Here is a 26,353-nt window from a genome sequence, read left to right as displayed (position 1 = left end):
TTGTTTGTTTCATGATTGAAAAAAACCCACAGTTACATGTATTACATGTTGCATGTAAGTCCAATATTCACTCTACGTTCAGCTATTTAGTTAGCTTAGCATTGGTCTCCATGAACTCCTGAGAATAACATCAAGCTCTTCAGCTGTGTACGTCCACTAGACAGTAGCTAGCTTTGTCTATTGTTTGCAACTGAGCAGGTCGTGTACAGCAGATACATCAGAGCTGCTGCAGCTGGAAACGGTCATTTATTTGTATTTAATCCTTTATTTAAACAGGTCGTCTTTTTCAAGAGACACCTGTGTACAAAAAAATAAACATATACAGTTTGAGTGTCGCCAGACGCACAGGTAAGAAAAGCATTCACCAGTGTAGACACTGAAGTACAAGCTTTCATTGTTCAAGTAAAATAAGAAAAAAGTAATATCACAATGTCCTGTAAGTGCTGTATTTAAATGTAACCAGAGAGCAGAGGTAACTGGGCAGTTTTTGCAGCCTTATAAATAAACAGCATACAATGCTGCTCCCTTCTGTTTGTTACGGAGGACATCCCATCTTTTCATAGAAGATGCGACGATCAGCGAAAAATGCTGTACGTAGTAACCGTGATGTCACCCATTGCTTTTGAAGCTTCGAGTTTGGCATTTTGACCGTCGCCATCTTGGTTTGTTGGAACCAGAAATGACACGAGAGGATGATGCAACATGCAACTGAGCAATGAACAAGACATTATATTAAAAATGTTACAATTAACTTTCATGAACTGGAAATACACAGTGAAGGCTAAGTTCTAAGACGAAAACACAGACAAAACCCAGACCGGACAACACCGTGGTAGCAAACTGTCAATCACATGGTAGCCCCGCCCTAAAGCATACTCTTTATCGTCTATTTTACTCTAAATGGGAACATCATTTACTAAATGAACATCATGCTGTATTGAAGAAGACTTGAAACTAGAGACTGAGAACATAAACAGGAAAATGTTTACTGAGGGAATAAATCAAGAGAGAAGTAGGGACATTTTCTCATAGACTTCTATACAACCGGATAAATTCAAAAGCTCCAGCTAAAGCCAGTAAGTGGATGTTGAATGAAAATTGTTTTTGTGTTTAACTGTTGATTCCAAGGTGAAGAATGATTACAATCAGTTGAGACTGCTCCCTCTTAGTCTTCATCGTGTGAGACTTGCAGTACAGTGTAAAGGTGTTTCTATTTGTCTGTTAACTTTGTGTATATATTGTATAGTTGCATAATGACACTGCAGCATGTTTGCTTCGAACACTTGCCACTTCATATTACGGTCTTTCTTCTCGGCTGGTATAATATTGGACATCCTAAATGGAGTGTTAATAGTGATTGTATGCACTTGACCTTTGACACCTAACGCCTAACAAATCCGAAATGTGAGTTGGTCTGTAACAAATGTAGACAGCAGTGCCCTTTGAGGTCCGGGTTCAAAACAATGCTCGGTCTCGTGGGGCCCCGGCCCAATGTGACATCGTGTGCTACAGACTCTGCCCCAGCCACAGCTGCCGGGGGGCTTCACGGTGACAGGCAGGGGATTAGAAGATCAGTGGAAATACCTGCACTCTACTTTGAAACATAAGATGTAGATGTGCTCCTACTAAAATGACTGCACTATAAATTCATGAAGCACTTCTTCCAGATGTCTCTTCAGAGCTCCCCGATATCCATCTGTCTGCAATAGACCGACTTGTGACATCTCCAGACAAAAGAACTGACTAAGGGAAATGAATAAAATGAGTAATAATCTTGAGGAAAGAATAATCCAGACAAGTGTATCTAATACTTGTCATTGTTCAACTGAGCATTCATAACCCTGCCACAGATCTTCATCCTTCAATGTTCACAACCAATATTATTAAGTATGCTGTATGAAAAGAGGACCGATCATAATAGAATTTCATTTTGAGACTCAATGTCAGCGTACTTATTGAGTTTGTAATGTGCAGGTCTATTCATAAGGAAACGTCTCATCAACACTGTCTGGAGGACGGCTCAGATCGAGACTGGCTCAAGACAGCCATCTAGTGGAGAGTCCCCTGCCTGCTAGCGCCACGTGAAGGGTGTCATTAGAAAAGGATTACTTTGGAATAAAAATATAATTACCTGTTAGGCAAAAGATCTTAACAAGGGGTCCACTTAGTAGCTTTTTCTGTTTTCAACAAGGTGTTCTTGAGTGGATGAAAATGCTCAGTTGTCCTCACATATACAATAAGATCATATCTGAACAGAGAAAGGGCTCCCATATTGTACCAGCTGCTACTGACCAGCCACATGTTGACAACTGAAATATATAATATGAAAGAAGATAGCTCTGCCTTAAGACAACGTGTACAATGACCGTGTGTCGTGTGAGATTGGGATTAATATGTTGTCATTTATGTTAATCAAAATTAGAATGAACATAAAATAAACTTCACTTTAGCTGCGAGTTCATTACCTGCTGAACAGCCTCATGGAAGTGATGTTTGACTAATGTTTTTTGTATAAACAAACTAAATTCAATAAATTCAATTATTGAACATTTTCATTCCCCCTCATCCTAACAACTGGGGTCCCCGCAGACCCCAGAGTTATACTTGCTGTATTCTGTCATTACAGTTTTGCAGTTTGTTAGACGGATTTTTGCCGATTTGGTTTGCGCCTAGAATGTAACTCATTTGTCCTGTTTTTGTATTCCTCAGGAAACAGGGAATAGTGTGGAGGTGTATTAAACCCTATGTGAGAGGACAAACCTACAGACACACAGACTACAGTTTCCCTCAGTTTAAAGAAGCGTTTTAGCCTTTTTTTAGCTAATAGTTTCGGTTTTGAGACCCTCAACTTTACTGTTTTGGTTCAGTCTCACCGCTCTCATCATTTGAAGCTAGTGAACATATTAGAATGCAACAGCTTAAGTCATCAGTCTCAGTCCAAGCATCAATGAACCTCCTGAACACCTTTAGGCCTATTTTGCTTTGAGAGGTGAATGTTTGCAGTGCAGCACTGACTCTCAGGTGTAATCATATACTGTGTTTCATGTGACTTTGGACACAAGTGATAAATCTCTCAACACACATTTGGATACAGGAGAGCAAATTCTTGTCTCTCCTCTTTAGTGGGAAACTGGGGCTCCGAGAGCTCGTTCGTCTTCATTCGACTCTCAACCGCCTCACACTTTTCTCCCATAACTCATACCTTTCTATATATAACCAGCTTCATAGTTCTGCTCCTCCACATCTAAACTCATTTAATCCAGCTGGCACAATAAGGCGAACAAAGATAAATGTCTCAATCTCTAATCTTACTGTCACATACTATCTGGCGATATCACGAGCAGGAAGGGGGTTTGCTGCTCTTCACCTGCAGGAGCACATGTGACTGGAAGTGTGACACAAACGAAAAGGAGCCGGTCTAAAACAACAAAGATAATACATTTAATATTGTTTCTCTTTTGGGCAATGCGAGATACAATGTAAACATGTACAAGATACAAAAAAAGGAACAAGACTTGTCAAAATGAAACGGTAGATAAGAAAATGCTCTGTTTTCAAAAGCAATGCACATGTGTACACATCTCCAATCAGAAAGGAATTTGGACTGTTGTTGCTTTCATTGTATTTAGTGCACTGACGTACAGTGTGATGCTGCTGTGAACAGATACTGTGTGGCCTTGTCACCATGTTTGAGGGCAGATGACTCCTCATTGACTTTTACAGTGGCATAAAGCCTCCTTAGTCTCCTCATGGCATATCTTTTGAAAACAAGGAGCTTGCAAGAGTTAAACACAATTTGCATAACAACAATGGCAATTAAAAGAAAAAAGAAAAAAGAATAGCACCTCCTTTGGTCCAACTCAAGGCCTGCAGTTGTTATTGTATTTGACATGCTGGTAACGGATTGTTTTTGTCAGAATGTACAGATCAAGAGCATGATGGCGTCGGGCATCCAAGGTTTTGTTTTTTGGCACACTGCTTTCCACAGCAGGGTGGTGACAAATAATATTCTATAAATGCAACATCCAGGCTAAAAACAGTCTTCACCTTCTGATGAATCTACCTCAGCTGTAACTCAGCATCGATCACTTCTGACAGCTGGCTCCACCGCAGACACGCAGTGTGCAGATCAGGAGGCCGCTGTTAGCGTCGCAGTGTCGTGTGACTGGCGAAGGTTAATTAAGACACACTGTTGTGCTAATTACAAACAGGGATTCAAACGGAGACACAGGCGCGCGCCTCTTTCCTCGACACAGCCTCTGTTCTGCAGACGGATCCCGCTGATACCCGCTGGCACGTCTCACAACTGCGATTCTGTGAGGAAGTTTTCAGAATGACATAAATAATCAGAATACTCTGATTCCGAAGCTTGGGATTTTCTTTTCTTTTTTACCACAAACCCTCCAGCTTCACTTATTCTTTCCCTTCTTCTCTCACACTGCCTCAAACTAAAACTACGTAGTAATTAAAAAACCTACAAAATCATCTCCCTAAATACCTCAAACCGGCTCCCACACACTTACAGAAACTTTCTTATCAAACCTACCCCCCCCTTCTATCCAACAGCTGCCTGTATAACCCAACCCAGAGCCTTTTTTACTTTTATTTCCATTAAGAATTAAAGCTTGTTTCATTAGATGTGAACAAACACTTCAAATCCTGTGATACACTTCTGCAACATTCAATTATTGTTCTCAACAAAAACACAGGAATAAGGCAAAAAAGAGAGACAGGGAATCCACCATTTGAAGCCTTTTTTTTTGTCTTATTCCCAAAAAGCTTTTTCCAACACCAATGTTAACTCTCTCCCCCTCAGGGCTACAGATCTGAAGACACTGACAGTAAAAGAAGCTACAATCAGACGTAGGATCAGTTTTTAAAGTTACTCTGTGGACGGAGGGTGAGACTGAGAGAAGCTTCTGTACTGGGAACTCGCTGACTTGCAGTTTCTTTCAAAGCAGCTCCAAGAACATCAAGTGCTGCAATTAAAACATTGTTTGCAGAGATAAGATCACAGCTCAGGTTCGGAAGCGGAGAGCTCATTAGGTCTGGGCTTTGTGGAAGTTGGGTAGAAGGAGTTGGATAAAATGGGTTCGCTGTAAGTAGAAATTATTCTTCATAGTTTCCAGAGTGGTAACAGCGTCCAGCAGCCTTTCATCCCCCTCCCATCAAAGCAGAGCTCCCCTCACCTCGCGCTCACCCTGTCTCCTACAATCCACTATCTGATCCATCGTGTCTCCCTGCATCCCGCTCTTGCAAATCTCTTCCTTTACTTCCAAATTCTCTTCTTCTGAGTGCACCTGCAAGCTATCCATCTCATTATGCAACCCCAACCCGAGCCCTCCAAGATATCTCAATCGTTTCACCAGGAACAGGCTGCTGTGTCGAGGAAGGACAGAGATGGAAATACGTGGCGAGGGAGGGAAGAAAGAGAAGTGTTGAGCAGAGAGGAAGTGCAGCCAGGAGGGATACGCAGCTCGTGTTTGGGATTACAGAGTTTAAGGTGTTTCACGCCTGAGAGGTGGCGTCCATTTGTTAAAATAAAAAGAGAGTGAGGAGTAAAAGCGGGTGCCGGCGTAGCGGAGCTGTCTCACTTGGCTGACCTCCGAGAATATATCAAGAAAGTCATACATTTCCTCTGCCGTGAATGACTCCTCATCATCATCTAATGTGTGTTGGCATGTGTGCACACGGCGAATGCAAACATATTACATCCGCCAATTCCATTTCCATTGTGCTGTGTGGATGCACGCAGGTATAAGAACGTGAATCTGAAATAGGTTGAGCTGGTATGATGGAAAAAGAAGCCTGTAACTTAAAGGAACAGTTAGACATTTTGGGAAATACACTTATTCGCTTTCTTGCAGAGAGTTGGATAAGAAGATTGACAGCACTCTCATGTCTGTACGCTAAAGCCAAAGCCAGAAGATAATTAGCTTAGCTTAGCAGAAACACTGGGAACAGGTGAACTGCTACACCAGCACCGACAGCTCATCAGGTATCAGGATCTATCTCATTGGTTTGATGTGTACAAAAACCAAAGAGTAAAAAAGACAGGTTGGGTTTACGTGGGGAGATGTGCTGGACTATTTCCTGGCATCTTTTGTAAAACCAAAACTTTTTCGTTTTATATCTTTAGCTTCATATTGAAAGATTCCCGACTTAAGACTTTTTCAACATAATACTTAAATGGCCTTGTTAAAAATTCTTACAATTGCATTTAATTGGAAATATTTCTCTTGTAAAAACTGCTGAGATGTCTCTTACTTCTCAATTCCACAAGCTTCCACATCACACATGCATAAGTTGAACACTGGAGCCGATTGGCTTCCAGTTGTGATGTCGCAAAATCATGCTGGTACCTACACGCCCTAAACTCAAGTCATTTTCACCATTCAGCACATAACTGTGAAAACTCTGTGCATGTCATTCTGCACAGTGAAGCTCAAACATACAAGTGAGGTAACAAAAAGCAAACTTTAACATCCTCATGTCATGAAAGTGGCATCAATCTTCTCATATGACTCTCAGCAAGAAAGCAAATCATTGTATTTCTCAGATCATTCCTTTAAGGTGGAGTTTAAGTACAAACTAACAAAAGGATTCATGGACACAAGCCCCACTGACAATAAAGGGTAACTGTGTATTGGCCTGTACACGCAGCAAGTCTTTAGCACAATGATATTCACCTGTCACACATGGATAAGGCCTGCCTGGGGCTAAGCAAAGAGAAAAATAAAAGTTTTTCTATTTTTGGCGTACATCCTGGAAGCTGATGGATTGAACTGAAATGGCGTGAAGGGGTGTTCATCTCCCCGCTCTCTTGTTTACCGCCGAGATGGTTCCAATTGTCACCTTCCGCCGTGATGACTGGTGAGGGAAAAAGTCTGACTTCATTTGACAATGGTGGGCTAAATGTCAAGAGAGGCATCCGCGTAGGTGCAGAGAGGACACACTCCAGAAAACAAAACAAAGAAAGAGGAAAACAACAACACAAAAACAAGAAACTATCAAAATTCCATTCAGGCACGAACGTGACAGGTCAGAGCAGGGCCGCTGAGGCCCCTGATGATGGGCCCATGACTCTCCATCTGTGAAGAAGACCCCAGATGGCTGTAATGTAAATACAGAATGGGTCAGCGGGTTTCTGCCATGCCATTCACAAATCACTGTCCACTGCTGCAGGAGCAGCAGAGATTCTCATGCGAGTTATTTTTAAAAGTCTGTCACATCAGGAGATAATGAGATGTCACATTCCACTGCTTTGGTCCAATGACTTTTCCAACGCTTGTAGAGCCTTTCACATCTGCTCTTTAAGATCCACTCAAAACGATACGCTTGAAATGATGGTAAAAGCTCATGTCTGGCAGTTTGACTGGGAATATCTACTCCCAACAGATGAAATGTCATTGTTCACGTTTCTTCTACACCTGTGATCTCCTTCCTCTTTTTGAAGCATGATGTGTTTCTTATCTATTGCACACTTGCTTGCGGGTACATTTCAGAATTTGAGAAAAAGGGTAAAAAAGGAAAATAAGAAAACAAAACAAATGTAAAGCATGAATAAAGACAGTGCGCCGCTAAATGTAAGCTTGACACAGAACGATTCCCTTGCTATTTCAGCCAAGTAAATTCAGCTCAATCAAAATAATACATTAGATTTGTATAGCGCTTTTCTAAAAACTCAAAGAAGCAATATGCAATAATAATATGTGCTGGAGCCAAATGTACAAAGTGATTTAAAACATTTACATAATGCCTTCGTCTGGGTGGGGAGGGGCCTTGTTACCGGACAGCAAACATCAACATCCTAATTCTTAATTCATTACTTATCCTTAAATGGTTATATTTTCTAAAATGAATGCAAATATCTCACATACTCAGTTAAATTATGACTTTTTTAGTTGACTGCTGGGTTGCCGTTCAGGTGAGCGAAGTCCAATTTCTGTAACAATGATAATCTGTATAATGGTATACAGTAATATCTTAAGTGGAGGAATAAGGTGATTGTCAAACTGTGATAAGATATAAACGTATTCATAATAAATATGTATAAAATCAGGCATTATGTAAAGCGCAATAAAGATGAAGGAAGTGCCCATGATTTGCTAAAGTTGCAGCACACAGCATAGAGGAAAAAAGTTACTTTTTGTTAAATTTCAAAAAATAAATTATTGCCTAATACAAAATACGTGCTACGAAAATATTTTAGCTGCACTGAGATTTCAAAATATTAAGGGAAAAAAATTCTGTACAGTTTTTGGTGAGACTCACTGACCAGCAGTGCATTTCTTATTGCACTGAGGTAGGACGGCTGGTAAGCCTTGTGGATGGGATACAAACCGTGTTGCAGTACCTCTGACCTTCCACAAGAGGTCTCCACTTCTCCAATTCTACTCAAACTTTGGCATGGAGAGAACTCAACACAGAGTTCCACCTCTCATATGAGTTGAGTAAAAAAAGAATAGGGAGAAACTGAATAATTACAAAAACCTATTCAATAAATATTATGCTGAGTATTTACTGCATCTTTACATTAATGCACCATAAAAACGGGTTTAAAGTGCACTAATTCACAAAACAGAACCACTTCGTTCCTCATTATTGTCACTGTGTGATCACAGAGTAACACATTGACAAACAAAAAACAAATATGTTCTCACTAAAATAGATAACTGCGATCTAGCAGGTACTGTACTCTGTTTAATACTGTGATACTGTCCAGCAGAAACATTATGAAAAGTTAGTGTTCAGCCTCATGCAGAGAGCTCACACCCTCATTAGAAAATGTATTTCAGCAGTCTTGAACATCAGCCGTTTGAATTTTCAAATATTTTAGCTCAGAATGTCAAATTCTCATATTTCACTTCTGCATTTGGGATGAATTATTTCTAACTTGGTGATTGATAAGTCTTCTTTATATGATCTTATAATATTTGGTATGAAACCCAACTACAACTAGGATGATGGGAAAAATACCGTAACTTAACAAATTAATACACTATGTTGTCTTATATTTGATGTCAAAAACCTATACTGTGTAGTAATATCTAATATTATGATGAAATTGCTTACTTTGAGAACATGTATCAAGTTTTTCCAGGTACTGGTTTTATTTCAGTTCATATAACTCGTTTTAGGCATTTTGTGAATACACTGTATTACTTGTACCATAAATAAATAGTAAAATCACCCAAACATTGCCAATGAAATGACATTTCTCTCTGGTTTGATCACATTTTGGGATAAATGCTATGCAAATAAATCCCTGGGATTCAATTATTTCATCGCATTTCCAGTACTTATTCAATACATACAATACAGCGGTATTATTATGTGTATAAAAATCTAAATATATACAAAATCAAATGTTTCTTGAACTAAAAGCACTACAGTAAACCTAAACTATGTAAACTAATTGTTTTCATCTTCTGAGGTTATTCGGTACCCAGATATGAGGTGGGTTTGTTCTGGAGAGCAAGTTGTTCCTTACTTAAACTTAAAAAACATGACTGTTATTTTCAAGTTTCACAGGTGTTTTTAAAAAAATACATGTGTTATCCCGGATAGTTACATCTGGGATTAATAGCATGAATACTAACATATCTTTCTTGGGCTTGAGAATCTACACCCAAACTATGCCAATTTATGAAACGTGAGCAGCTCCTGCATATTGGACCAGTGGTGATGGTACATGACAGGAGGCGGGAACTTAAATTTTTCCAATTCTAGGCTGTCGGTGGTTAACAGATGTCACAAGAAAGCAGAAATAATTCTCTAAGGAATCAACAAAAGACATTATAACGTCAACAATGAAACAAAATAATACAATACTGATAATGAGATTAAAATGTTTTAGTTTGCTTGATGACTTTTGGTTTAAAACAAATAGATTCTCTGACTCATTTTAATCTCACTTTCTTTCTTTAATCTGTATTGGACCAATCAGAGCACTCTTAATGGAAACTTTGCACTTTGTTTGCACTCTACAGCAGAGCTCTTAATTGGTTATGGAAATTCTCATAGGCCTATGGCACTCTTAAAAGATTTGGTTGATTCAATGTTTTGCCATCCACCATTTAGGACCTCCATTCAGGTGATCAAATACAAAAGGCACATATTGGCCATCAGAGTCAGTGATGGGCAGGAATAAGCATAACCATTAACCCGCTCAACTTCTGTATCACATGATGCAAACCTCTTTTAAGAGGTTATTACTCCCATTCATACCATGTTATATCTTAGACACTGTCCTCTTTAACTTTCCTCACTGAAGGATGACCAATTTTTAGTTTGTCGCTCAATCCCAGACAAAATATTTTGAATCTTTACACTGCTCTTCATATACATTTTAGTAAACCAGCACTAAAAGTGTCCTTCCTTATCAGATTAAAACATCTTTCTTTTTACACGCAGTCATAAATGTACATTTTCAAGGACATATTGCTTACGGGAGATTGCGGGTAACATTCTTAAGGAGTGATGCCACCGACGTCCTTGTAGACATCCAAAAGGGAATGAGGGGGGAAGGGGAAGGATGTGGGGTTAGTTTTTATTTTTTCCGCTCTAGGTAGTTGGAGGGGACCCAGCCCTTGCGGGGAAGCAGGCTGTCCTGCACCTGGCAGTACCACCATCCATTGGGGTTTCTTTCCAGCACCTCCAGACAGGTGCCTTCGGTGAAACCCATTGTTTCCTCATCGCCACGATAGTCAGCGATGGACACGTACACATCTCTGCCGAGGTTATTGTGGATCAGCTGGCTCTTCTCTATGGGCTTAGGTCGAACCGTGGATACAGGGATGCCGTTGCGTTGGTTGACTCTGCTCAGGGCGTCCTGGACATTGCTTGTGTTGAATGAGCTCCCTGACGATCCCAGGCTGGAGCGCTCAGCAGGCCTCGTATGACTTTCAACAACTACATGTGGTCGCACGGTGCTGAAGGAGGCATTTCGGCGGACACCAAGAGTGGCAGAACCAGAGCCATAGTGATCACTTCTATTAAGAGAGTCGTTTCGCCTCAGAGACCCTGTCATGTAGTGTGCATCCTTTGCTGGCTGTGATGTGGTCACAAATACAGACTGAGGCCTCACTGCCACCTGGCGTACCCCGTTCCTCATCCGAACACCTCCATTAACCATCCCGGAAGGCTTCGAGAAGCCACCGGGAGGCTTGGAGGGAATTGGCGGAGTGTTCCTTCTCAAGCCTTGATGCTGCTGGCCCAGACCCTGAATATTGATGCTATTGAGGGCCAAAACTTGCTGCTCGTTTTTCTCCAGGCTGTTGGACTTACTCCCACCACTCCCATGTCCATCTAGTTCTAACCCACCTGCATCGACCACTTGTCTGACAGGCTCCAGGTAGTACGAGGGAGCCCAGCCCTCTTCGGCTCCCCAACGGATGTACCACCAACCGCTCTCCTGCTTCTCCAGAACCTCAACCTCCACCCCGGCTGGAAAGCTGACCTCAGAGTCCTGGACCTTTTTATAGACATCCAGGGAGCGGTAGAGGTTGGGGCTTTCCATGTCCAAGTCACCACGGCTCCCTTTGGAGTAAACAGAAGAGAGATCTGAGGTGCTGCGCGAACACCTCGAGTCCTCTGATGAGATGACAGAGGCTGTTTCAGAGTCATCCCCACGAGTAGGTTTGAGGCCATGAGGCCGAAACTGACTTGTAGGCCTCAGCTGTCGTCTCAAAGAGCTGATGTCCATTCTCTCAGGACTCTGGGGCTCAGATTTGGTCAGGAGTGGTTTAGGTCTGACAGAAGGCTTGGGCCTGGTGGAGGGGCTCTGACCTATTCTCTGCTCCACATCCCGGCTGAAGGCAGGGCCTTTCTTGGCCCCTCTGCTCAATTCATCTGAAGAGGAGTGGGGGCTGTTGTCCTGCGACCTGAGGCTGATGTCTATGTGTCTGCCAAGAGTCTGGCTTCTCCGGTTCATCTCTGGTGTCATGGTCTTCATGGGTCTACCAGCTAAAGGTGAGGATCCGGAGGGTTTGCGTGGGACTGTGGAGGAATGGTAGCTCCTTGGGGAATTTGGCTCACTGGAACCTTTGACTGAAGTTCTTTCAACACCACTGCTTGGCCTGAAGCCGTCGTTCTCATAGATACACTCCTCTTTGGCAACCTCCTCTACAGACCTGAAGGAAGCTCTTCGACGAGTGAACACAGGCGACGCCTTGCAGACAGGAGGAGAGGCCTTGCAGGAAGGAGGGGAGCTGCGGTACTTGTCACTGACCACGCTGCTAATCTTCACATCCATGGCGCGCTCATCCTTCAGGGAATCTGTGTCCGATTCACCTTCGCATCCAACTGCAGGAACATCATATTCAGGCTCCTCGTACACAGGCCTGCTAGGCGGTTCTGAGACTTTTGAGTTAGCAGGAGGGGGCGGCTCCTCGGAGTCTTGTTTTTTGACAGGTGGAGCTGGGGGTGGGACTTTGGGCCGGGTCAGGGTGCTGGTTCGACGGCTGAGGTTGGGCTTCTTGCGCTTGTCAATGTAGGAGCAGGGGGCCCAGCCCTCCATCTCTCCAATCTGCACATACCACCAGCCCCCAGGGTTTTTTTCTATCACCTACACAACAAGACATGGAAGATAAAAGCTATGTCAAAGGTTCTCTCTTTAGGATTTGTTAAACTTGCTAAACACTGATTAGGTTTAAGGGTTAAATGTTCAGATGACCCTAACATGCTGTTATTACATCTGCTTTTACAGTCTTATGGCTGAATGACAAAAGTTAACACTGTCTAGAATTGTCAGCTCAACATAACAAAAAAGGAATCTACAGCATGTTATCTTCATCTCTCTATCTGAGTCTCGCAGAGTGAATTATGTCTACATCATCACATTCAAAAATAAATCTCAAGGTCGCATCTCTACTGCCTTAACTTCCCTGTCTATCTGGGGAGCACTCGGCTGACATACGTATTCAATGAGCCCTGACTGTCTAATCTCAGTGACGACAATGTAGATCTGGCCTCTTACATCAGCCTTTTGTCCTCCACGGAAACTGATGCCATCAGAGATCGAAGACTGGAAATCAGCTATAGTGTAATACTCTGCTTCCACAGCAGGAGGCGCTGGTGGTTTGGGTAACTGAAATCCCTGTGCAGCAAATGGGAGAGATGTGAGCAGCTGACATCATATCTAGCCATCATTATAATGTATCTGACCACATCTTAGGAATGATTATAACTAAAAGCATAAGGAATGATTGGCAAACATTTTGACATATATGGTTTATGACTACATATGAAAATAATGATGATGATACATATATAGTGTATAGTATTTAAGTGTGTGTAGTAGTAGAATTAGATAATCAAAGACATGCTGAAATTACACTTGTGTGCTTATATGGTTGCCATGCCAACTCTTGCAGTAAGCTGGGAGCTAATTAATAATATTTATTTTTATGTTTATATTCTCTTTTACTGCACTTATACTGCTTTGAAATCTGTTTCATGTATAACTAGTGTAGTTCTGACATATCCATGCTGAACCCCCTTGGGTATTGTTAGGAAGCAGCAGCTTGTTAAGTGTCTTACCAAGTTGGGTTCTCTTCGTGGGGGAGGTTTCTGTCTCAGATTTGGAGACCCTGATAAACAAAGAAACATCTCATTAAAACGTATTTGCAATGCACTTACAACCACCTACATCTAACAGTAACAGGAACTGTGGAGTTGTATGTGTTCCTCATTCCTGTGCGTGCAAGGACAGAAATACTTAAACCATTGCAGCAGCCTTAAGTGGCAGTCAAGACGTCTGCATCAGAGCCCGACGCAGGATCATTCAAAATAAGCACAGCAGTGAGACATCTTACTTATGCTCCTCAGAGAACCAGGGTTAATCAAGTAACTTAAAGTTTCTAAATTCTGATTGGAAGTTAGTCGGTGCTTTATTATCTTGCAGCCTCGCTATCTTGGTAGGTTGCTTGATAACGTCTGCATTGCAGTAGCTAACTAGGCTAGTTGGCTACCTTGATGATGATCAATCATTTTTAAAATATTCAATGGACTTTAAAATTGGAACTTTAATGGTGACTGAATTGTTGACATCCCTGAGTTCAGTCTAATATTTATACGGGGTGAAAAAGGTTATCATTGTGCATTTACAGTATATATTAGCAAATACTTTATTTTTTAGCTCATGATACATTTTTGTTTTCTCAAATCAAAGTTTTCTTCGTGTGATTATAACATTCAACCAAAATATAATTAAAAAATTTGCAAAACACAAACTCAGGAATGAGGCACAAATATAATGTCATAAGAAACAAAAGCTTGTTAAACAAAATCAGCCATAAAGTCTTAGTAAGTGAGTGAAATGGAAACCCACACACCACCCCAAGGTTAAACAGCCTCACAGATTAGTGTGACTCAGTATATGATGTTAGATTACACCACCATCACCATTAGATACACCATCAGCAGGGTAGCTTACCTATAGCATCAAAGCCTACACAAAAGGAAAGTGACACATCTTAATGTCTCATACAAAGACTACAAATCCTCCACTCCACCGCTGCAATGCATTTACAACTGTCTCCTAACAGAACACAAATACTCACCAATTTGGACTCTATGCGGCGCCACTCTTGCAACAGCCGGGGACCCTGGCTCGCCCCTTGCTTTATTTTCATTTAGGGCAGCACTCGCTGCAATTCCCAGACATGGGCTGTTGGTGTCACGGCCCGCGCTCAGCCTCCTGCCCGTCTCAGCGTTAATTTCAGAGTTATAGGGCATGGGCAGGCTGATCTCGCTCTTGGAGATGTGGCGCTCCGGCGTGGTGCTCCCCTCTCCGTCTGTCTGGATGTCCTTCTCGCTGACCGACTTCTTTTGCAACAGGTTGCTGATCTCCATGATGTTGCCGATGATCTCCACGGGGCCTGTCAGGGTCTTCTTGCGGGGGGAGAAGTCATCTTTCACCTTTTTCAAGTAGGAGGCAGGGGCCCAGCCCTCTTTCCCTAAGTATCTGTGTGTAGAATGTATTAGATGGAATGTTTAATAGAATAATATACATCTTGCACATAGAGTAAAACTTACTTTATGGGGGCATAGAGTTTGAAAGCTGTGAACCAGGCATTATGGGTATTAAGATACAGAGTTTTTGGAGCTTGACCCACATAAGGGACAAAAGAAATCTGGATTTAAATCTGCCTTTAGTGAGTCTCCCAGCTGCAATACTAAATCACAAGAACACCCCGTGCACTGATACTAGTTGGACCATAAATCATACCTAGAATGAATAAACAACTACATTTCCACATTCTCTGGTATTACAGAATGTAATAAAATACACAGAATAGGATCCGGTGTATTGAAAAACAGAACACTATTGTATTCTCGTGACGCAGACGTAGCCAAAGGCAAGTAAACAGCCTCAATAATATATGCAAAGAGACTCCGCTTTCCCACATTTCAACATTCATTGTTAAGCTAAATGAGTAATTTTAGAGTGCTTTGTGAAAAAATAAGTAATGTTTTCAAATGCAACTCTGAGTCATTTGCCTCTAGGTGAGCCATTTTCTGCTCAGAAGAGATGTGATCATTTCTGCTTCCCTGTTGCAGAACTCCAACTGCGACCACAAGGACTCCCCACAACAGAAAAGCCCCGTGCTTAGACTTCCCTGTATTAAAATGGCCCGCTGGTGTTATTTGGTGTTGGACATCGTGCTCTGAAACAACTCGTTGTGCATTGCAATGGGGGCCGAAGTCAATTTCATTTATAAAGCCATATATCACAATTCTTATAAAACTATGCTCAAGGGGCTTTACAATCAGTACGACACCCTCTATCCTCAGATCCTGGATTCACATACAGTAAGCACATTAACAGGGGCTCTGTGTGTATGTTTGTGTGTATAAAAGCATGCACACTGCATGTGTATGTCACATGTCACCCGGCAGCATATGATAGTAATCAGCTGTGTAGTGGAGCTGCACTGTATTTCGCCCCCAGGGATATGAGGAAACTAACAACTGGCAGGAAATACACACTGGCTGGGTAAACAGCACACACATGTGCAAACAGGCAGACAGACGCACTCATACACATTAAAAACCCAACGCAGAACGCCCAATTGACCTGTGGAGAGCGCCGTATGTGAATCTCAATATCATTGTGCAAATGAGAGCTTCAGGAAACTAAGCAACGACGAATATCAACAGTGTCAATGTTCTACGAGGAGGCGTTCACTTTGAAATTGTATTGAAAACAAAAACACTTTTGACAGATTCCATTTCTCTCCTTTTGCTAATGTATTTATGAGCTGAGCACCTTTTACTCTTTCTCCAGGAAGAGCAGCTTTAAAGACAATTGCTTTAGTGGCCAAACCGTGGAATTACAGCTTGTCCGTTACGTGATGACAATGGGCCCAAAAGACTTTCCCCATAGACTTACATTGTAGAAATTGTATCTTTTTGACAGTACAAACACATAAATAGCCCTTATTCAAATCATTAGTTATCCATAGTTATTATTCTGAATGAGCATGAGACCGAGCAGCTGGAAGGAGGGGTTAAAGAAACACTAGTGCGTCTGCTCTATGTGCCCATAGATGTGGAAGATCCGGGTAATTTTATCCCTGGCAGTCGAGCCACAGAGAAACTTTCATAGTAATGAGCATGGCCTGCTAGAATGCAGTTCTCTTTATAATACATCCAAGCTGATACTCATCCACGTTTGCTCACCTGATGTACCACCAGCCCTCCAAGTTCTTTTGGATGACCTCCACGGTGACCCCTTTCTCAAAGCTGACTTCATCCTTCCCTTGACTGCTGTGCGGCTGTATCGTCAGGTATTTCTCCTCTGGAGGTCGAGAGGAGTGAAGGAAAGAGAAAGAGTAGCAGAGTGAGTTAACTGTTATCTCTAAACATTGAGGGGTTAGATCACTGTATAGTTTACATCTGTCTAGAGGGCCTTATGAGGGGGAAATGGCAAGTGTGACCTACTTAAAATGCTCTGACTATTTCTATACCAACACAAACACAACCTTCACCCCTTGTCTTACACAATAATAACAAGCGGCTCCCTCTACTGGCTGAACCTCTCATCCTTATTATCAACAGCAGGCCACATTAGTTGGAGCTTGATGCAGTGTTCAGAGATTCTTCTTCTAGCAGCAGGCCTCCCTTGAGGAGATAAGATATTTGGAGCTAGCACTCTCTTCTCAGATCCCTATCTGACCACCACTCCTCTCTCACGCTCTGCTAGACTTCCAAGACCCTGGAGAGAAGGAACTTCTATAATGGACTTAGTGGGTAGCAGTAGAAGGTTAGGGGATTTATAGACACTGAGGCAAAAGATGGGAGCAGACGAGGAGACGATAGATTGGCAGGTAGATCGGACCAGCAGTGGGAGAGATAATCAGTGGACAGCACGTTGGCTTATTTCAGTGGCTGATGAATCGTTATGGTATCAGAGGAAGAAATATCATCAGTTTGATGACGCATAGGCAGAATGAGTAGGATTTTCCTAAAAAACAATGTATAGACTTGTGTCTGTATCTTTAGAGCCCCTAACCTCTGCCTGAATTTTCCCTTTTCTTTTTCTTTTGTTCGGGATGTTCCGGGCATCAACCAGGTTCCAGATCGCAATAACGCATCCAAGAGGAAGCTACAAAAATGGCGGACGCAGCGCCGAACAAACGCAAATACAGCGAGGTAAAACGGCAAGCGGACAAAGCTCGTTACAAAACCAGAGTGAGTCTGTGGTTGGCTTTCACCCGCTGATGAGCACAATAAGGGAGGAGGGGCCAACGTTGAATGTTTACCAGCCCCTACTGACAAACCCTACATATTCTGCATAGTCCTATGAATGCATGAGTTAGACAGGGGAGAATGTGACCTTAGATGACTGGAGGTAATGAAGGAAATGTGAGGGGCAGGGATGATATCTCAGAGGTATGTGTGCTCAATCATATGAACGCATGCCTTCAATAGGTGGGGTACGTCCAGACGGCGGGGGATTCAAGTTCCTCTCCTGCCTGTCATTGCAGAGCAGCTGAGGTCAACAATGTGGATCAGAGTGGAATGTCTGGCCCTGAACCTCTGCATGTGTGTGTGTGTGTGTGTGTGTGTGTGTGTGTGTGTGTGTGTGTGTGTGTGTGTGTGTGTGTGTGTGTAGGGGTTGGGGAGAGTGTTTGCAGATGGACAGGGAATAACAAATGGGATGGCTTACAGAGGAATCTGGAACGTCTACCTAAATGTGTGTGTTTGTTATGTGTGTATTGATGTGCTAATAACAAACTCTTTGGGACTGTGTGTTTTGTTTTTTATCATGTAGTCACTTTTAATTCCACGAGGACTGGAATAAAAGATGAAAGATTTAATTAATCACATCTATTAATCACATCTGTGTGTTTGTGCATGCGAGTGCTTAAGTGTCCATCTGTATGTGTGTGTGTGTGTGTGTGTGTGTGTGTGTGTGTGTGTGTGTGTGTGTGTGTGTGTGTGTGTGTATGTGTGTGTGTGTGTGTGTGTGTGTGTGTGTGTGTGTGTGTGTGTTGGCTCCGGTGTCACACTGCAGAACAGAACAGTGAGTTGAGAGCGCGGTCAGTGGGATTCTATAAATCAGATTAGGGACCTGCTGTAAATGATAGCACTCTGCGAAAGCACAGAGCGCTGCCAGCCGGGCGGAGGGAGGCAGGCTCGCATTGAACCTTTGAGTGCGAGACACCACCAATGAGGTCACTCTGCCGTCAGTAGCCAATCAACACCCCCGGAGAGGTCAAAACACCCTGACCTGGCTTCGTGTCAGAGCACAGGGGAGCCAAAAAGAGATGTGCTGTAATTTAATTTGAGTTCCGAGCGCGCCCTTATTTTATTGTCAAGATCTCGGGATCACGTCCCCGTCTTCTTTATGAAGCTTAACGTGAAAGGCAAAGAAGTCTGTGTCAGCAAACGTGCTGCAGAGTATACGACTGCTCTCCTCCATTAGCAAATTACATCCTGCGAGAACATAAATCCTACGTGATAGGTCTTTGTTTTTGTCCTTTGCCAGCGCAACTAAATCAAACTGTATCTCAAGTGTCTCTGCAGAGCTGTAAAACCTCACTCACACGTTTCTTATCGCTAGCTCAGCAATGCATTATCAGGCAGGGACAGTAGTGTCTCCATTCACAAAGTAAAAGAGGGAGCAATAAGGGTGAGAAGAGAGTGGGGTGGATAAGAGTCAGAGAAAGTTGCAGAGAATGGAAATTGAATTGAAATTTGGAATGTGTCAAATATTAGCTGGTAGAACTTTACGGCTCATATTATCCCCAATAGCAAACCCAAGCCATTTGGTGTGCCAAGCAATTACACACAAACCACTACAGTACCTGCACATACTGGTATTTGATCTTGTACTAATTGAAGCACAGGGGAAATGAGAACAAAGAAAGACAGCGTACAGTAACCACACTGTAATACAGTCAGAAAGTGAATGGTGTGAGTGGTGGTGAATAAAAAAAGCTGGAAAATCCAAAAAAACTAACTTTGACATGATTCCAGATAGCAGCAGCAGCAGCAGTTTTTGATGGTGGAAAAAGAGCTACTGGCTCAGGAGCCGTTAGCTTGTTTGCAACGTAGCCAATAACACTTGCTGCCATGTGAAACTCCTCAGGTTCTTTTAAGTCCGCCGTAACCTTTGTTTGGCTTCATCTATTAAGGCAAATAAACTTGTCTGAGGTCTAGTGCTTGGAGTGTACACAGTTGTCAATCCAACCGATCTTCATATTGTTTGACCGTCTGTGGGCCAAATGTCAATGGTGAACAACCCAATGATGTATTGCATACACTACAGCTGCGTCTGATTTCACATTACATGCTTTTCAACAAAACACTTTGGCCAAAAGATTTCACGATTCAATCACCATGACAATATTTTGCATTTTTGGTATAAGCAATGCTAAGTTATGCTGATTCTGTCTTTTCTAAGATCTGAAACCCAGGTGGAGGCACACATCTCGGCTTGTCTGGCTGACATCTCTCAGTGGATGTCCGCACACCTCTTGAAACTCAACCTCGACAAGACCAAACTGCTTTTCCTTCCAGGGAAGGACTCTCCCATCCAAGACCTTCCCATCAACATCGGCACCTCAGTTGTTTCCCCGACTCGGACTGCAAGGAATCTGGGTGTGACACTGGACGACCAACTGTCCTTCAGAGCCAGCATCGCTGCAACAACCTGCTCCTGCAGACACACTCTGTACAACAGCAGGAGGATATGTCCCTACTGACTCAGAAGGCGACGCAGGTACTTGTCCAGGCTCTTGTCATATCATGCCTTGATTACTGCAACTCCCTCCTCGCCGGACTGCCTTCATGTGCCATCCGACCTCTACAGTCTTCAATCTATCCAAGTTCTCCCACACTACACCGCTTCTCTGCTCCCTTCACTGGCTACCAGTGGTGGCCCGAATCTGCTTCAAGACTCTGGTGCTGGCCTACCGTGCTGTGAATGGATTAGCCGTTTCCTACATCCAGGCCACTGGCTCGCTAGTCCCTCACTGCGAGTGGGACCCAGATTCCCCTCAAACAAAACCGCCTGTTTGCTATCCTGGCTCCAAAACGGTGGAACAAGCTCCCCACGGATATCAGGTCAGCAGACAGTCTGCACACCTTCCGTTGTGACTGAAAACTCATCTCTTTTGACGGCACCTTGGCCAATAAAAATATATATATACTGTATATTTTGCATTATTTCTGTATGTAGCACTTACATTGGTTTGGCTTATTTGAAGCTAATGTACTTCTGGCCCTTTATTTACTTACCATTAATGGGGGCACAGCCACATTTAATTATAGCATGTAGCAATGAAGGTCTTGAAACTAGATTTTAGAACAGAGACCCTCCTCAAGTCAGATTATTCTGGATTCAGGTACGCTGGTTGAAATCCAGCCCTGCATTTTAAAGAAAGTAATATATTCAAGTGTATACAAATGTGGCTTAATCACACTGTACAAAAATAACAATAAGGTATCACAAAAATGTGACCTGAAATAGTACCTCTAACCTACAAAAGTAAAAAGGTAGGTGTCTAAAAAAGTAAGTGCTGGATTTCAAGACTTTCACGCCCTCATTCTCTGGTGGCGACAACTAGCCGGGTGACTCATCCCTCGCTCTGTAGAGGTTGAGGTCTGTGTGATTAAAACCAGTGCGCAGATTGGGCTGCTGTCCCACTCTCACACTTTCCACCAGCTCATTGGGGCTGAGCCTCACTGTTCTGTTCTGGGACACATTCCTGCAGACCTGCCTAACACTGTTCCCCTAACCTGGCTCGCTTCATATCCCGTGTATGAATCATGATATACTGTAAACGGTGACCAGTTTGAATTCCTGAATCAGCTGTGTGGGGGAAGAGAATGAGCAATGTTCCCCTGTCTATCACTACTCTTCCCCACAAAACCTAAATAGGATTACATGAGTATGTGGCCAGGTGTGCAACTTACCCTGCATCACCTGCCTGAGGCTGTTGACTATACGTATGTGTATCTCCCGTATGTCAGTGTGTGTGTTTTTAGAAGCAGGGCCCTGAGTTTTTTACACCAAGGTATTCTCTCCTGTACAGTATAAGTAACTAGAGTAGAGGCACATACCATTGGACCCACGTTTGCCTTGTATTTCATCTCCTCTGAATAATCACTAAAACACAAGCCAGTCCAGCCAGCGTATAGTATGATGATGAATTCAGAATTTTAAGGTTTTTACACAGGAACAGGAACAGCTTCCCTAAACATAATTATGAGTACAAGGTGTCAGTTTGAAGCCCTGACTAAGCACGGAAACAGACAGGTGCCTCACTGACAGTCTGGGAAACGTTTGAATTAGAAAGCGCCCCTAAGAGAGGGGATTTTCAGACATAGACTCACGTGTCTCTTTCTGTAAAAACGCTAAAATAAAGCATTAAAAGCATACTAGTAAATGTTCATGTTTGCCTCTTTTTTTGAAGAATTACAAGCGAAATTAAAAAGTCATTAACAGCATTTTAAACCTAAGGGAGCTTGCTTTAATTAAGCAGCAACACTGTTATACAATCATTTATGTTCACATGGCTCAGTGGCCGTCACGGTTGTTGCGTTTGTGCTGTGGGAGCCCAATAGCCTTTAATTATCCAAATCTGTTTAATGCAGTCCAATTATTTTGCTGCTCTGTGTGAGCTGAAGAGTGTTCCAAGTTTGATGGAGTGAGATTTAAGATTTTACTGTCAGAGCTGACTCATGGCCACCCAATATGCTGTTGTTGTTGGCTGGCTGGTGAAGATGTAAATGAGGTTGTTTACCATGTGGTCGCAAAATATGTGAGTGTACAGAGGAATGGGGCCATGGGAGGGGCTCAGCTGTGGTACTATATATTTGTTTGTGGGGAAGTAGTGTACTGTGTGTATGTGTCTCTCTGTCCACAGCTAATCTGGCATACTGCCCGACCCATCAAGATAATATTTATTGTGCAGTAATCTGACTGTATGCTCAAGGACCTTTCGTGGTTGCGGTTATTATTGACTGTTTTATACCGTCATTGACTGCTAACCCCTCACTCCTCCTAACTGGACCGGGCTACAACTGCTTCTGTAGCAGAAGGAATTTCCAACAATCAGCGACGCTAAAAATAAACATCAGGCAACATTTTGGCCTTTGTCATAGGGCTGAGCAATAAATATCGTCTAAAACATATTAAAAATGTCTAACATATATTTTTCTATATCGTTTCTATCGCAATATTAGCAAGGCCAATATTAATTTTTTTTTGTGTATTAATTTAGTGAATTAGTAGAAAACATGCTATATCGTGATATATATTGTTATCAAGATATAAAATGACATTGGGATGGAAGAATTTGACCATCACACTTTGAATTGCCATGTTGTTGAAATGTGCTATATACAGACTGGCCTCAGCATCTGATCCCTTGTGGGTACACGTGTGGGTACACGTGTGGGTACACGTGTGGGTACACGTGAGGGTACACGTGAGGGTACACGTGAGGGTACACGTGAGGGTACACGCGTGAGGGTACACGCGTGGGTACACGCGTGGGTACACGCGTGGGTACACGCGAGGGTACACGTGAGGGTACACGTGAGGGTACACGTAAGGGTACTCGTGTGGAACCATGTGAGGGCACACGTGAGGGTACACGTGAGGGTACACGTGAGGGTACACGTGTGGGTGTGTGGGTCTGTAATCTATGTGGGATATGTATGCATTCTCCGTAACAGTGTGATCTGTGTGTGTGTGAGTGTGTGTATGCCCTCTGTCTCCGTGTTCACCTCTGCTCTGCTGGCGGTTGACTATACCCCCGAGGGTCCAACGGCGATCCAGCCTCTTCAGATGTGCCTTGCGTCTCTTAGTAACTGATGATGATGAGGAGCAACCAAAAGGAAAACAAACAAACAAATGGGGAGTTAGTGTGAGAAGCATAGATTAGCAAAGTGGACACAGGCAAAAAAAGCTGTTGTTAGCAGCACCACAGTAGTTTCCAGGGGACATTGGCAAATGAACAACTGCTGTATGTCAAGAAAGAAGCCACTCATCTCTTGCAATGATTAGCTGGGTTTGTAAGTATGTTGGCTAAGGATGTGTTAAATTCAAAGTTTTCTGCTGGTGGATTATTTAATTGTTTACAATTCCTCTACATATATTCACCCAGTTCTATCACAGATATAAAACAATAGTTTTACATCTTTGGCTTTAACGATGCCATGGTAACGGCTGCTGATCCAGTCATGGGCGTTGCCATGGTGTACAACATGCAGTGTATATGGGCCACTTTAACATGTGTGTGTCACAACTTGTACTTCCTGAGGTATGGAGAAGCATGGAGTCAAATTCAAAATTACATACAAAGGATTCATTTGAGAGTCAACTTGTCGTTACTTATTTAGGATGGATTATGTCTAACCACCAAATTAAACTACCATTATTTATAGCTGGATATGTACTGGGCATATTTATTATGTTTGCATTTCAGTAGGGAATTTTTCAAACTTCTGACTGATACAACGGACAACATAACACCATGTAGAGAGCTTTTAATGCCAACAACATTCCTCGCTATTGACACACTCCCCCCCCACCTCTCCATGAGGGGACACACATCATGAACGTGAAACACAAAAAAAGATCACTGCTGCCTTCTAGCTGTTAGTCAGCAACCATATTTTTGTCCACACAAATATCATCAAAGTCAGCTACTGTAGCGGGCATGCTGGTCCAGTGTTCCCCTGACAGGCTACATCATGAACACACAGAGTTCTCCTTACAAGTAGCGACTGCACCAATTCGGCATCAGGACGGTACTGACTCAAATATCGGGTATTGGTGACAATGATCTATTCAATTAAATTCTATGTCTATATACTATATACATTATATACTGGAATGTTAGTTCCAGTTAAGGTTTTGACCAATGTGTTCCTGCATTAAACTAGCTTCACACTTTAATTGTACTTCCTGTTAATTTTAAAGATTGTTTACCAAGTTGGTGTCGGATTTATTATTTAATAATTAATTACAATTTAGTAATTAGAAGATATTGTTACGATGCCTAAGTCAAGCCTGATGTTGGATTTACACACAACAGAATGATGACGTGAGGCGCACAGCTTATTAATAAACACTGGTACCTCATCAGTATCAGGACTGAAAGCTGGGAGCGGTGCATCCGTACTAACAAGTCGGACAAAGTGGCAAAGAGAAAACTATATACATTTTCAGTTTTCTGTTACTCTGTTAATAATTATTTGTTTAGACTAGGGGTCTTCAACGTTTTTCAGGCCAAGGACCCCTCAGCTGAACGAGAGACGGAGCAGGGGCCCACTATTACATATGTATAACATTGAGTTGCAAATTGAAGGTGGTCCTACAATAACGTGTAAGGCAGCCTAAAGCGCATATATATATATATATATATATAAACATACTTTTTATGGTGCAAAACTAAGCTATTAATATAATACGTAGCCACTAGCTCACCATTATGGATAGATACAGCGCAGTGAGTTAGCTCACGTAACTGCACGAGGATTCATGGGTTACAGTTAGACGATCATCAATGTGTTGTCAATTCTTTTATTAATTTTTTCCAAATAGGCCAATTTATTGTTGCTAATAATATGTTGGATTTATGTTACTATAGTTTGTCATTTTTGAAATATTTAAATAAAAAAATTCAAATATTATCAAACAATAATTTGGCGGCCCTCCAGCAGTAACTCTGAGGACCCCCTAAGGGTCACACCAAATGACCCACTGTTGAAGACCCCTGGTTTAGACTATGAAATGTTTAAAAAGGGTAAAATGCTGTTTCGCAAGGTGGCATTTTTAAATTACTTGTTTTATATTTAATTTGCAATAACATATATTAAAGCAGCACACGTTACTACATGTGTTTGATTATTTAGTAAACACCAGAAACGGACATGAGATGACAATGGATGGACACAAATCTATAAATCAGGAATTCCTTTTGAGCACCTGATTAAGCATAATGTTGTGTAAGGATCCATGTCTGTGTATGTGCACACTGTCAACCTTCCTCTTTAAAGTCATTACTGTCTATAATGGAGTCCAAACACATTTGATCCTTAAAATAATCCACTCGGAAGATACAAGATGTTTATGATATAAATTGATAAACTCTACATACTGTTTCCTGCTGCTGTGTGCTGAACTCTTGACCTCTTTCACTCCTTATTAGTTTAATGTCTCAGTGATAACATGATGAGTCATTTTCCTATCTAGTCTGAGGCCACATGAAGAGCAAACACATTAATGAGAGGAAGGATAAATGGAAACAGCACGTGTCTTCCATATATCTTGGTAATCTAATTCTGTCTCCATCTTCTGTCCTCTCTCCACCCTCTTGTCTCTCCATCTTTCCTTCTGCTCGACATCTGCCCTCTCTCCCTTTGTGTGCCTCTGCTACTTGTCATTTCCTCTCCCTTTTGATTCCTGTCTGTCTTCCACCCATCCCACTGAGCACCACCCTACTCCTGTTGACCTCCTAATTGAAATATCAGCTAAGGGAAGGCACAAATGGAAATGTTATTTCAAGGTAATTTCAGCGGGGCCGGGCTGCGCCTGTCTGTTCCTCTCCAGCGAGCTGAGCTGTCAGTGGAATTAGGTTACAGACCACGCAGAGATAATGAGATGTAAGGGACGACAGGAAGCGGGAAGGGGAGATCAGAAATAAGAAGTGACGATGTGTGCAAACACAAAGGCACCAGACCTAATGGGAAAAGGGGGGGCCACTGACAGAGGATGGGGGGTGGAGGTGTGTGTGTGTGTGTGTACCTGTGTGTAGTTGTGAGCTCAAGCACTTGCCTCATAAATTTGCTAGAGTGCATTGGGTAAGAGAGAAAGAAGACAGTGTGA

At 42.4% G+C, this 26,353-nt stretch overlaps 1 protein-coding gene across 6 annotated transcripts in view; it reads right to left on the bottom strand.

The window, feature by feature from the left end:
* Positions 1-3,419: 3,419 nt before the first annotated feature.
* sh3pxd2aa (SH3 and PX domains 2Aa) overlaps positions 3,420-26,353 on the bottom strand; it is a 109,280-nt gene continuing 86,346 nt past the window's right edge. For 2 of the 6 annotated variants that reach the window (XM_029452047.1, XM_029452200.1), the window contains 7 exons: positions 23,248-23,331; positions 16,687-16,804; positions 14,565-14,968; positions 14,438-14,452; positions 13,543-13,592; positions 12,980-13,099; positions 3,420-12,568 (listed from right to left, as the gene is read on the bottom strand). In XM_029452047.1, the coding sequence (XP_029307907.1) occupies positions 10,553-12,568; positions 12,980-13,099; positions 13,543-13,592; positions 14,438-14,452; positions 14,565-14,968; positions 16,687-16,804; positions 23,248-23,331 (2,807 nt within the window). In that variant the 3' untranslated portion in view covers positions 3,420-10,552. The remainder of the gene's footprint in view (positions 12,569-12,979; positions 13,100-13,542; positions 13,593-14,437; positions 14,453-14,564; positions 14,969-16,686; positions 16,805-23,247; positions 23,332-26,353) is intronic. The other 4 variants (XM_029452121.1, XM_029452287.1, XM_029452370.1 and 1 more) reach the window with 3 other exon arrangements.

The sequence above is a fragment of the Cottoperca gobio genome, chromosome 1 (assembly GCF_900634415.1).
Source record: "Cottoperca gobio chromosome 1, fCotGob3.1, whole genome shotgun sequence".
NCBI lineage: Eukaryota > Metazoa > Chordata > Actinopteri > Perciformes > Bovichtidae > Cottoperca > Cottoperca gobio.
The sequence above is the reverse complement of the archived record's forward strand: the minus strand, read 5'-3'. Positions and strand labels throughout refer to the sequence as shown.